At 43.8% G+C, this 13,015-nt stretch overlaps 1 protein-coding gene across 1 annotated transcript in view; it reads left to right on the forward strand.

Moving 5' to 3' along the window:
- Positions 1-8,169, forward strand: part of LOC126442775 (uncharacterized) — a 128,095-nt gene extending 119,926 nt beyond the window's left edge. The window contains exon 6 of the mRNA XM_050090805.1: positions 8,026-8,169. Coding sequence (XP_049946762.1) covers positions 8,026-8,048 — 23 coding nt within the window. The 3' untranslated portion in view covers positions 8,049-8,169. The remainder of the gene's footprint in view (positions 1-8,025) is intronic.
- Positions 8,170-13,015: the final 4,846 nt, after the last annotated feature.

Below are 13,015 nucleotides of genomic sequence, written 5' to 3' on the forward strand. Positions count from 1 at the left end.
ACTGACACGTGGTTTTGCCGTCAAGGTACTCGGCATAACCACGAGAGTGCTCCTACAGTCATAAGAAATCGCACCACAGACCGCAGCTCCAGGTGTAGATACAGAATGTCTAGCACACACACAAGTTGGGTGCTGGTCCTCAACTGGCGGCCCTATTTTTTTTTTTTTTTTTTGTCAAAGGCATTCTTGACTAACAACTACTCACCACGTCCAATATCAAAGGTAACTAACACTCACGACCGTCACGGCGTGTATTTAAAGGAAACTTGATTCGAAGCCTCATAGTGACGCTATTAGTGCCACTCTAATGCGACTGGCTCGAGATCCGATTGGTTGGTTAATTTTGGGGACGGGACGAAACAGCGAGGTCATCGGTCCCATCAGGTTAAGGAAGGATGGGAAGGAAGTTGGCCATGCTCTTTCAAAGGAACCATCTCAGCATCTTCCTGACGCGATTTAGGGAAATCATAGGAAACCTGAATCAGGATGGCTGGACGCAGTTTTGAACCGTCGTCCTCCCGAATGCGAGTCCAGTGTGCTAACCAATATGCCATCTCGTTCGGTCCGAAATCCGAATAGACGTCATTGTTCAGATGTCTAAGCACGGCTACCAACTTTAGTTTAGCCGGCCGTGGTGGCCGAGCGGTTATAGGCGCTACAGCCTGGAACCGCGTGACCGCTACGGTCGCAGGTTCGAATCCTGCCTCGGGCATGGCTGTGTGTGATGTCCTTAGGTTAGTTATCTTTAAGTAGTTCTAAGTCTAGGGGACTGATGACCTGAGATGTTGGGTCCCATAGTGCTGAGAGCCATTTGAACCAACTTTCGCTTATGTCGCACAAGTGTTTCTTGGTGGAGCGATTTCTTTTTTTCTTTCGGCGGTGTATTTCTGTAGTTATATTCGGTGACATATGTACATACTGTCTGCGAAATGTGTTGCGAGTAGAGTTAATAGGATAAAAATAACAAATTAAAATGTCGTGCATGATGCGACAGTTTGTCACTCATCTTTGTATTTGACGTCATATCGCCTCAACGGCGTGTCCTAAATTATACATTTTTGTAGATACTTTCAACAGCATGCGTGTTTATTATTTGGGACGTGTGTTGCGAATAGCGGTAGTAGTAAACAATTACTTAGGTTGAAACTTCTTGATTCAGGTGGCACTTTTTCAGCGTGAATAGGGAAAATGTAGTAAGCTACCAACTTTTTACTTTCATCATTACAGCGGGAAAAGGTTTGAACAAGGTATGAGAAAGGTTTGAAATTATGTGTCATGTTTCTTCGAAGTCGTTAACTGTTCCCGTTCTGAAATACTGGTGAATAAAGAATGGATATTCGCGCATAACGAGCTACACTCCTTTTTCACGCGTATCTCTTTGACAGGCAGGTGTTTCTTAGCCCTACAGAGATTATCTCAAGGCAATACGATGTATGTGTGCCAAGTTTGGTTGACATCGGTCCACTATTTTTGGTGGGTATGTGGAACATACATATGTATGTACGTCCATTTTAAAGTATGTATGGATTCCTGTCTTTCCATGAACAGTTTTGTACTTCCTCCTTTCGTTTGTCAATCGAATTATTTCTTCTGTTACGCAAGGATTCATCGTAGTTACCTTCCCTGTACCTTTCTCTGACTGTGCAACATGTGAGATTGCCGTTTTTAAAGATGTCCACTCCTCTTAAACTGAACTGCCTGCTGTAATGTTCCTTATCGTAGTACCCGCCTCCTTAGCGAACTTCAGACGAGTGTCATCACTCCTGAGTGTATCATATCCCACTTCCTTCCGCTCAGACTCTTCTGTACGAGTCTCCTAAACCTCTGTCGACTCTTCACTGTTACTAAATTATGATATAAGTCCATATCTGCTCCTGGGTATGACTCCAGTTTGATTTTGGAATCTCTGTCCGACCATGATGTAATACAGCTGGAATCTTTTCATGTATCTGGATCTTTTCCAGGTGCACCTCCTCCTCTTGTGAACGTTGAAAAGAGTCACCGTCTGAAATTTATTGCAGATCTCAATTAATCTTTCCCCTCTCTGATTCTTACTGTCTATCCTATATCCTCTAGTAAACCTTTCTTGTACTCCTTCCCCTACAAACACATTCCAATCACCTATGTTTCATATATTTTCATCTCCCTTTACATACTGAATTACTCCTTCAGTATCCTTATAATTATACAGCCTCTGTATACTGATTTTTCGATTGCGACATCGGTATTTATACAAAAACTATCGCTGTCGATACTGATTTGCTGTCAAAACGGATGAGAACTACCCTATCACCGAACAGTTCACAGTAGCTCACTTCCTGCCCTATTTTCCTATTTACGCATAATCCTTCTCCCTTTACACAGTATTCTGCTGTTGTTCTATTATCATGTGTTCACCTGACCAGAAATCCTTACCTTCATTCCGTTTCATCCCTGTGACCCATTCAGAGTTCTTACATTCCTCTCCTCAACTCGAACGATGTTACTCGTTCGTTGATTATATCTTTTTTTTTTCCTTATGGTGACCTACCCCTTGGCAGTTCCCTCCCACAGGTTCCGATCGGCGGACTAGTTCAGAATCTTGGCGCCAATGGAGAGGTCATGATGAGACTTTTGCAGTTAAAAGTCACATGTCCTGCAAATATACATCATGCGTCTTTTGCCCAGTGGTTTCCATTGCTTTCTGATTCCTCATGCTGTTGATCATCGCCAATGGTTCCGCCTTTTTGGGGCATTTTCCCACCCAATGGGCAAGCGAGTGCCCTGAATCTCTGTCCGCTACTCCGTCAGTTATGACAAGGCCATTGGCTGAGTCAAGGTGACTTGTTGTGCCGAAAGTCTTCGGCCAACTTTGCTGATGATTTCTAAGCTAAATTTATATAGCGGCTGGATTTGAACAAGTAATCGAAGACGTTTTGACTACTAGTCAAAGTCGCTGCCCCTAGACCACAGGTTCTAGAGAAGATGGGTTCACGTGTTCCACATCGACTTCCATTTTTTCTATCACATCATGAGACATGTCCACTTCAGCACAGGAGCCTTTACGTAGTATTTCCACCTGTCCGCTAACTCCTCTGCATTTCACCGTGGAATTCTTCCTGCCGTGTTAGTGTTGACGCCTTTCCTTTTAATTCCATCTGCGTTTGTATGATGAATCAGTCTTTTCGACGACAAGTTCTTTTTCGACTTCTTTCCATTTCTCATGCATCCACTTCGTCGTGGTATCCATGCATTTCCTGCTTATTTCATTACCAAGTGACTTTCACTGCTGTATTCCTGTCATTTCCTGAGTGTTTATATTCTTTCTTTCATTCATCGATCTGCTGTAGTATTTCTTCTGTCACTCGAGATTTCCTAGTATTACCTTCCTTGTACCTTTATCAGTTCCTCTTCAACTGAACGGCTTATTCTGGTATTCATTATCGAAATATTTGCAACCTTAGAGTCCTTCAGTCGTATCTAATCATTAGTCATTGGTTCAGTATTCCACTTTTTTCCTCGTTGGATCTTCTGGACGATTCTCGTAAAGTCAGACTACTCTTCATCCTTACGGATTTGTGTTCTAAGTCTACATCAGCTCCTCGGTACATCTTGCAATCCAGTATCTGATTTCGGAATGCTGTCTCATCTGTGCGTCTGGGTATTTTCCAAGAATATCCGCTCGTTATTTTTTAACAGTGTTCCAAATATTATTATCTGAAATCTATTGCAGAATTCAATTAGTCTTTCTAGAGTCTCATTCCTACTACTGAACCAACATCTTCCTGTCAATCTCTCTTATATTTCTACGGCTCCTCTTGCTTCTCAGTCGCCCTTAATTATCATATTTTGAGCGCGTTTACACACTGCATTACCTATTCAATATTTTCATTTACTCTTTCTCTATCATCATCTTCTGCATGTGATGTTAGCATTTATACCGTAATAACTGTTGCTGATGTTCTATTAGTATCGAGCCTGTTGTGAAACTCCTACCACTGATAAAGACAGAAGCTCAAGTAATGAATTAAAATTTTTGCTAAAGCCGGGACTTGAATCCAGATCTCCAGCTTACTATGCAGATGTGTTACTCACGTCGATGGTGGCTACTCCAGGTGCACAGTTAACCATAGTTCAATGCCCTCCCTAACACAAACTTCAGTCCATTTTAATTTTCCCTTCCTTAAGTCGTCGGTATTGCTGAGGCTCTCCGATATTGAAGTAGCACCCCAGCTTTGTATATAACGGAGAAATACTGCCCGTACCTCATGTGGGAAACCGCGGTTCAAGTCCCAGCCGTGGCATGAATTTTAATTCATTGTCTCGGCTTCTATCCTCGAGACTCAATGTATCTCCACGAAAACGTAATTCCGATAGATCCCAGCATTCAACTGCGCACACTGCGCACAGTAGCTCACTTTCTGCCTACACAATTGTATGCTAGTGTTAATATTAGCCTTCATTCGTCTGACCAGGAGACATCTTCTCTCCATCTCACTTCATTGACCTCCACTACGTCTAGACTGAGCCTTTGCATTTGTAATTTTAGACTTTCCAACGTCCCTACCACATTCAGACTTCTGACATTCTACACTCAAACTCCTACACTGTTAACTTTTCGTCGGTTATTTAATCACATTCTCAAGCTCAACTGCCCCTTCCCAGTTTGGAAAAATATGACTCACACAATTCCGCAAAATGCAAGAGCTAGCATATATGAGAATTGTAGCACAATCATTTTGACAGCTCATGCATCCTATGTTGCTGGCAAGAATAACATGCAGGAGAATGGAAAAGAAAATTGAGAATGTGTTAGATGACAATCAGTTTGGCTTTAGGAAAGGTAAAGGCACCAGAGAGGCAATTTTGACGTTGCGGTTGATAATGGAAGCAAGACTAAAGAAAAATCAAGATATTTTCGTAGGATTTGTCGATACGGATGTAAGATGTTCGAAATTCTCAGGAAAATGAGAGAAGGTTCAAACTGCTCTAAGCATTATGGGACTTAACATCGGATGTCATCAGTCCCCTAGACTTAGAACCACTTAAACCTAACTAACCTAAGGACATCACACACATCTATGCCCGAGGCAGGATTCTAACCTGCGACCGTAGCAGCAGCGCGGTTCCGGACTGAAGCACCTAGGACCGGCGGGAGAGAAGGGTAATATACAACAGCGCCAAGTGCCAAGAGGGAATAATAAGAGCCGACGACCAAGAACGAATTGCTTGGATTAAAAGGGTGTAAGACATGGATGTAGTCTTTCATCCCAACTGTATATCAAAGAAGAATGATGGAAATAAAAGAAAGGTTCAAGATTAGGATTACGGTGAAAGGGTATCAATGATGCGATTCGCTGATGACGTTGCTATCCTGAGTGAAAGTGAAGAAAAGTTACAGGATCTGTTGAATGTAATGAGCAGTCTAATGAGTGCAGAATATGGACTGAAAGTAAGTCGAAGAAAGACAAATGTAGCGAGAAGTAGCACAAATGAGAACAGCGAGAAACTTAACACCAGGATTGATGGTCACAAAGTAAATGAAATTAAGGAATTCTGCTACCTAGGCAGCAAACCAACCAATGACGTACGGAGCAAGGAGGACATCAAAAGCAGATTAACACTGGCAGAAAGGGCATTCCTGACCAAGAGAAGTCTACTAGAACCAAACATAGGCCTTAATTCGAGGAAGAAATTTCTGAGAATGTACGTTAGGAGCACAGCGTTGTATGGTAGTGAAACATGGGCTGTGGGAAAACCGGAACAGAACAGAATCGAAGCATTTGGGACGTGGTGCTACAGGCGAGTGTTGAAAATTAGGTGCAGTGATAAGATAAGGAACGAGAAGGTTCTGCACAGAATCGGAGAGGAAAGGAATATGTGGAAAACACTGAGAAGAAAAACGGACAGGACGAGAGGACATCTGTTAAGAGATAAGGGAATGACTTCCACGGTACTAGAGGACACAAACTGTAGAGGAGAACTGAGATTGAAATACATCCAGCAAATTATTGAGGATGTAGGTTGCAAGTGCTACTCTGAGATGAGGAGGTTAGCACAGGAGAGCAATTCGTGGCGGGCAGCATTAAAGCAGTAAGAAGACTGATGAATAAAAAAAAGTGGTAAATCGGCTCTGTCCTGTTTCAGGGAAACATGCCCACAGTATGAGATGAAATGATGTTGGTTGGTGGCCCTCAACTACGCGCCCTCCGACTCAGAGTTGAAATATTAAAAGTTTTGGCCGGTTTCGTTGTCCAGGGGCTGGGATACGTAGTTGCCGCATTGCTCGCCACATACTGCTGAGTCTACAGTATACTACAAGAATACACACATGAATCGAATGGTCGAAGGTTTCTATCACTCGGTAATTGCGAATTATGAAAGTAACATATAAATTTATAAATGAAAGACTGCAATTAAATAAAAACTGCAGGTACTATCTTAACGACTTTAAATGAGGAGTACTATAATAGAAGTACTTTTGAGAATGCGATATATTTCTGCAAAAGACTTATTGGTGTCGTTGGTGCAGCAATTAAATAAAATATAAGTTGAATAACATGGAAACAATAAATTCCTACTGCACGTAATTAGTTACGAACAACGACATAGCTCGCGAGATATTCACTTCTAAGCGCACACTACGTGTTCACTATAGAAGCCACGGAAATCTCACAAGTGCACAAGTGGGCACTACGGAGTATTTCCACCCGCCGCGACCACGCGCAGACCGCTCCACGCTCTCCCAGTCTTTGCCACGACTACGCGCCCGTCGCCGTCCTGTTCCGAACTGCCGTCTCCCATGCGACCGTCCCTCGCGCCGCACCGTTCCCAACTGCCCCGTGTCCTCTCCGGAGACGATGCTCCCATCCAGTCTCCCCATCCACGAGCGCTCGCGCCATGTCTGCAAACCAACGCACACACGCACACATATTTAAGCACATGCGAAATACTGGATTTACATTTAAATACTTGAAATTAAATAAATACTCCTATGGCTGGACCATAAACACGCTCTAACACACATTATTAGATACATAAACAAATTAAATAAACATATATCAAAGTAATAGCAACAAAAGGTAGGCCAGCAGCCTAATGTCTCTGTGCTTTCTAAACCACAGTAAATATTTAAGCAATTTCTTCATGAATAGTGTATATCGGATATAAACAAAGACATAGGTGAATAAATATATTTATAAGCATGCTGATACCGTTTATTTGTGTAACTGTGGAGTACTTATGGCCTGACGTGATCGATAGTAATCGACCACTTTGACCTCCAATAACTCATGTACTATTCAAGTTACATGCCTGTAAATCATACCAATTTAGGTTTACACTCGTACCATTCTAAAGACATGGCGATCGACAAATTCGGAAGAAGCATTTATATTTTGGAAATTCGTTACTGGGTGTTACGTGTATAATTTATGGTCAGTACTAAACTTTAAACTAATAAAGATATTGAAAATCCGATCACACCATCAGAATCGACGTGCAAATAATAGTAATGTACATGTTTCTTTTTGACGTATCATGATTCATCTGGCTACTATTAATTTCTATACGAACTGTGAGATGTCTGCCATTAAGGATTCACGAAGTGCGCCATCTTTGGCACTCCCGGCGCAGGGCGCCACCAAGAAATTCCCAGCCACGCGGCAGGACCGGCCCTTGTGAAGCATACGCGGTTGCTAAGCTAACGTCTGGGACCACGTGGCTGCTGCCGGGCCGCGGATTTGACGAGCATCCTGTGCGGCCGCGCCAACTCCGACCATAGAATATTTCCAGGGCGCCGCAACTCGCCCGTTACTTCACAAGTTGAATCTGGATGCCATGGCGGAGACTCAAATGGATGTGATCATGGATGCGACCTCAATGTCGTTTAATTCTCTGGTACAGAATTTTTTTGGTAGTAACAACACATGTGCCCGAACTTTACAGTTTTGACTTTTAAAATCCATACCATTATCCGTTGTTTTATTAAGGGAGAATTTGCTACATATTCGTCGTTGTAAATGCTGGTGCTTACGTTGTTTACAGGTTCTGCATGGGGCCGAGGGTGATCAGCAGGTACTTCAGCAATGGTTGTGCACGGATAGTGGCCTAGCGTAGCATCTTATGTACAGCTGAAGTAAGGAACTACAGTGTATTCGCTTTATAATAAATAAAAGTTGATAGTCTCCACTGTTTTCTGTGCTGCTCCAATCCCACAAGCCACGATGTTTAAATTCACAGTCCATAAAATGTCCTACGGATTCCAAACACCAGAAAGATTTGTAAAATTTAATATAATTGATATGCCCATCATGCAGTTTACAGTGTGTTTATGAAGGTGTATATACGCATTGAAAAAGGTTCTGACAGGTTTATAACATCTCTTTCTTTCCAAACATTGGACGATACACTATGTCATCAAAAGTATCCGGACACCCACAAAAGCATACATTTTCCATATTGCATTGTTTTTCACATATATATTGTGCTGCCACCTACCGCCAGGTACTCCATATCAGCGACCTCAGTAGTCATTAGAAATCGTGAGAGAACAGAATGGAGCGCTCTGCGGAACTCACGGACTTTGAATGTAGTCAGGTGATTGGGTGTCACTTGTGTCATACGTCTGTACGCGAGATTTCCACACTCCTAAACATCCGTATGTCCACTGTTTCCGATGTGATAGTGAAGTGGAAACGTGAAGGGACACGTACAGCACAAAAGCGTACAGGCCGATCTCGTCTGCTGACTGACAGAGACCACCGACAGTTGAAGAGGATGGTACTGTGTTATAGGCAGACGTCCATCCAGACCATCACACAGGAACTCCAAACTGCATCAGGATCCACTGCAAGTACTATGACAGGCGGGAGCTGAGTAAACTTGGATTTCATGGTGGAGTGTGACTGCTCATAAGCCACACATTACGCCAGTAAATGCCAAACGACGCCTCACTTGGTGTAAGGAGCGTAAACATTGGACTACTGAACAGTGGAAAAACGTTGTGTAGACTGACGAATCACGGTACACAATGTGGCGATCCGATGGCAGGGCGTCGGTACGGCGAATGCCCGGTGAACGTCATCTGCCAGCGTGAGTAGTGCCAACAGTAAAATTCAGAGGCTGTGGTGTTATGGTGTGGTCGTGTTTTTCATGGATGCGGCTGGCATGCCTTGTAGTTTCCTGTGGTACTACCACAGCACAGGCCTACACTGATGTTTTAAGCACCTTCTTGCTTCCCGCTGTTGAAGATAAATTCGGGAATGGTGATTGCATCTTTCGTCACGATCGAGCACATGTTCATAATGCACGGCCTGTGACGGAGTGGTTACACGACAATAACGTCCCTGTAATGGACTGGCCTGCACAGAGCTCTGACCTGAATCCTACAGCACACCGTTGGTATGTTTTGGAACGCCGACTTCGTGCCAGGCCTCACCTATCGACATCGATACCTCTCTTCAGTGCAGCACTCCGCGAAGAATGGGCTGCCATTCTCCAAGAAACATTCCAGCACCTGATAGAACGTAGGCCTGCGAGAGTGGAAGCTGTCATCAAGGCTAAGGGTGGGCTAACATCATACTGAATTCCAGCATAACCTATGGAGGGCGCCATGAACTTGTAAGTCATTTTTAGCCAGGTGTCCAGACACTTTTGATCACATAGTGTACTTTTCGTGTACCGATATTTTGAACTCACATCGCGGCGGATATCCTGAGCGTAATTACTGTTTATTAGTTTTTCGTTCTGTCTCAACTGATGGTCTCTGGAGTTCTTTCCCTATTTCCTCCTGACTTGCTTACATTTTCTGCTCTACCCATGTTTCGATGATTACTTTACTCTCCTGTCTTGTAAAAATTCTTGTAAAATTAAATTCATTTCAGATGGAATTCAAATGGAATTTCTTAACAAGAATACGGAAATAGTTCTCATGCATAGAAAATATTGCCGTCACATTTCATATCCATCAAGGCAGGATCGCACAATTAATTCAACTCGAACTACGTTCTACTGGAGAGACGTACAAGGCGACAGGAGACTGGTAAGCTTTCGAAAGTACAATAACGTAGAGTCCGGTTGAATGTCGTACACGAAGGATGCCGACATAGTCTGTGAATGAGCTATACACATTATCAAGAAATACCAGCATAATTCCTGAAATGGGCCTCCAACACATAACGGGGAAAAGCTTAATCACCAGTCATTTAAAATACGATGGCATATCAGGCAAGTAACTAGAAAAGATTTGGAACTGAAGACAAACATTCCGCCAAAACGATATGTTTATCGACTCTTGTAATTGAGACATTATCTACAACTTGTGTTAATTCATTGAAGAAAGGGCCCACACTAACACTGGGTGATTAAGACATACGTAAAATAACTGATTTCTTGTTGATGTCAAGTGTTGTTAATTCAGTATCAGATTTTTGAAAGTGTTTCTGTTCACTTACGGTATCAAGTTCGTTCCTTGATATAACTGTGTTCCTTTTCTGATAGAAATGAACCATCCTCCAGCTCTTGAAGCAGATCTACAGGAAGACTGTCATTTCATACAGTGATAATGCTACACAGGGCAGTACACCAACACTAACACATTCTTCACTTGTAGCGTTATAGGACATAGTAAAATATGAATGAAACAAAACTGTCTGGCAGGCAGGGAAATGCTTCTAACAGCCAACTGATGCTTCCCTTCAGCAACTGCTATACGATAGATGACCCATAACAACAATAAATGTCTGGAAGTAAAAGAACTACACACAATTCATTCAATAAGTACTTCGTAATAGCTGAGGAAATAAGTTTTTATCTTATTCATTTCTTTGTGAATGAGGTCAATGGAACATATGAATAACTGACTGGCTGTTCGTAATACACTGAGCCATAGAAACTGGTATAGGCATGCGTATTCAAATACAGGGATATGTAAACAGGAAGAATACGGCGCTGCGGTCGGCATAGCCTGTATAAGACAACAAGTGTCTGACGCAGTCGTTAAATCGGTTGCTGCTGCTACAGTGACAGGTTATCAAGATGTGAGTTTGAACGTGGTGCTATAGTCAGCGCACGAGCGGTGGGACACAGCATCTCCGAGGTAGCGATGAAGTGGGGATTTACCCATACGACCATTTCACGAGTGTACCATGAATATCAGGAATCTGGTGAAACATCATATCTCAGACATCGCTGCAGCCAGAGAAATATCCTGCAAGTAAGGGACCAACGACGACTGAAGAAAATTGTTCAACGTGTCAGAAGTGCAACACTACCGCCGATTGCTGCATATTTTAAAGCTGGGCCATCAACAAGTGTCAGCGTAGCATAATCAACATGGCCTTTCGGAGCCAAAGGCTCACTGTGATCCCTTGATGACTGTACGACACAAAGCTTTACGTCTCGCCTGGGCCCGTCAACATCGACATTGGTCGGTTGATGACTGGAAACGTGCTGGCTGGTCGGACGAGTCTCGTTTCAAACTGTATCGAGCTGATGGATGTGTAGTGGAATGGAGACAACCTCACGACTCCATGGACCCTGCATGTCAGCAGGGGACCAGGTTGGTGGAGATTCTGCAGTGGTGTGGGGCGTATGCATTTGAGGTGATACGGGACCGCTGACACGTGCTGACACGTGCTGACATGTGACACATAAGTCATCATCCTCTCTGATCACCTGCACCCACTCATGTCCATGGTGCATTCCGAAGGACTTGTGCAACTCCAGCAGGACAATGCGATACCCTATACGTCCAGAATTGGTTCCAGGAACACTCTTCTGAGTTTAAACACTTCCGCTGGCTACCACACTCCCCACACGTGAACATTACTGAGCATATCTGGGATGTCTTGCAACGTGCTGTTTAGACGAGATCTCCACCCCCTTACACAGCCTTGCGGGACTCGTGGTGTCGGTTCCCTTCAGACATTAGTCGAGTCCATGCCACGTCGTGTTGCGGCACTTGGGCTTGCTCGCGGGGTTCCTACACCATATTAGGCAGGTGTACCAGTTTTTTATCTATTCAGCGTACAAACCATGGCGATCTTCCAGAGACGTTCGTTCACTCTAATAACACAAGTAATGACCGCTCAGTAAAAAAAAGTGTTGAAGCTGGTAGGCATTCAAGGGCACTGGACAAAATGTTAGTGACCCCCGTAGACTCATAGCCAATACTGTGTGGCACCACCTCATTTCGTCAAGGGAGAGATTCCAAGAGTTTCTTCGGGTGTACTAGATCAAGCTAGAGACATTCACTGATGTTTGGGAGCCAAAAGCTGTGAGACTGCGAGAATGATGATTGCACAAACAGCTACAGACGTGTGTTATGGGACAGTTATCGTGTAACGTAGCGGACAGTTCGAGGTACGACACACTGCCGAACTTCAAGTAACCAGGAAACCATGTCACCTGCCCTGGGAAAACAGGTGTTGCCGTATTGGAATATGCAAAGGTGCACCATGTGCTCATCATAAGGTGTAGGAGAAAGTGCAAAACTTGGTATCGATAATGTTGAAATAAAGATCAGCGTTCGTGTTCGAGGTAATGTGACTGAATGGCAGCAAAAAAAAATGGTTCTGAGCACTATGGGACTCAACATCTGTGGTCATAAGTCCCCTAGAACTTAGAACTACTTAAACCTAACTAGCCTAAGGACATCACACACATCCATGCCCGAGGCAGGATTCGAACCCGCGACCGTAGCGGTCGCGCGGTTCCTGACTGAGCGCCTAGAACCGCTAGACCACAATGGCCGCAATCTATGGTTCGAGAAACACCCATAAAACATCACAAAACCACCTCCGGCCTCAACTAGCCGTCCACACGCTGCAGGCTACACGCCTCATAGAGCCGTCGGTCCAATCAACGGCCTGCATTGTTTGAAAAGGGGCGAAGTCGAAACTCGTCGGAACGTGCTACTCCCTACAGTCATGTAACGTCCAGCTGCGCCGTTGTGTGGCAAATCGAAGACGTGCAGCTTTACATGTCGTTGCGAGGGATGGACTTTATGGACTTTAGCGAGGTTTCCAACTCCAGT

The sequence above is a fragment of the Schistocerca serialis genome, unplaced genomic scaffold (genome assembly GCF_023864345.2).
Source record: "Schistocerca serialis cubense isolate TAMUIC-IGC-003099 unplaced genomic scaffold, iqSchSeri2.2 HiC_scaffold_1406, whole genome shotgun sequence".
NCBI classification, from domain to species: Eukaryota; Metazoa; Arthropoda; class Insecta; order Orthoptera; family Acrididae; genus Schistocerca; species Schistocerca serialis.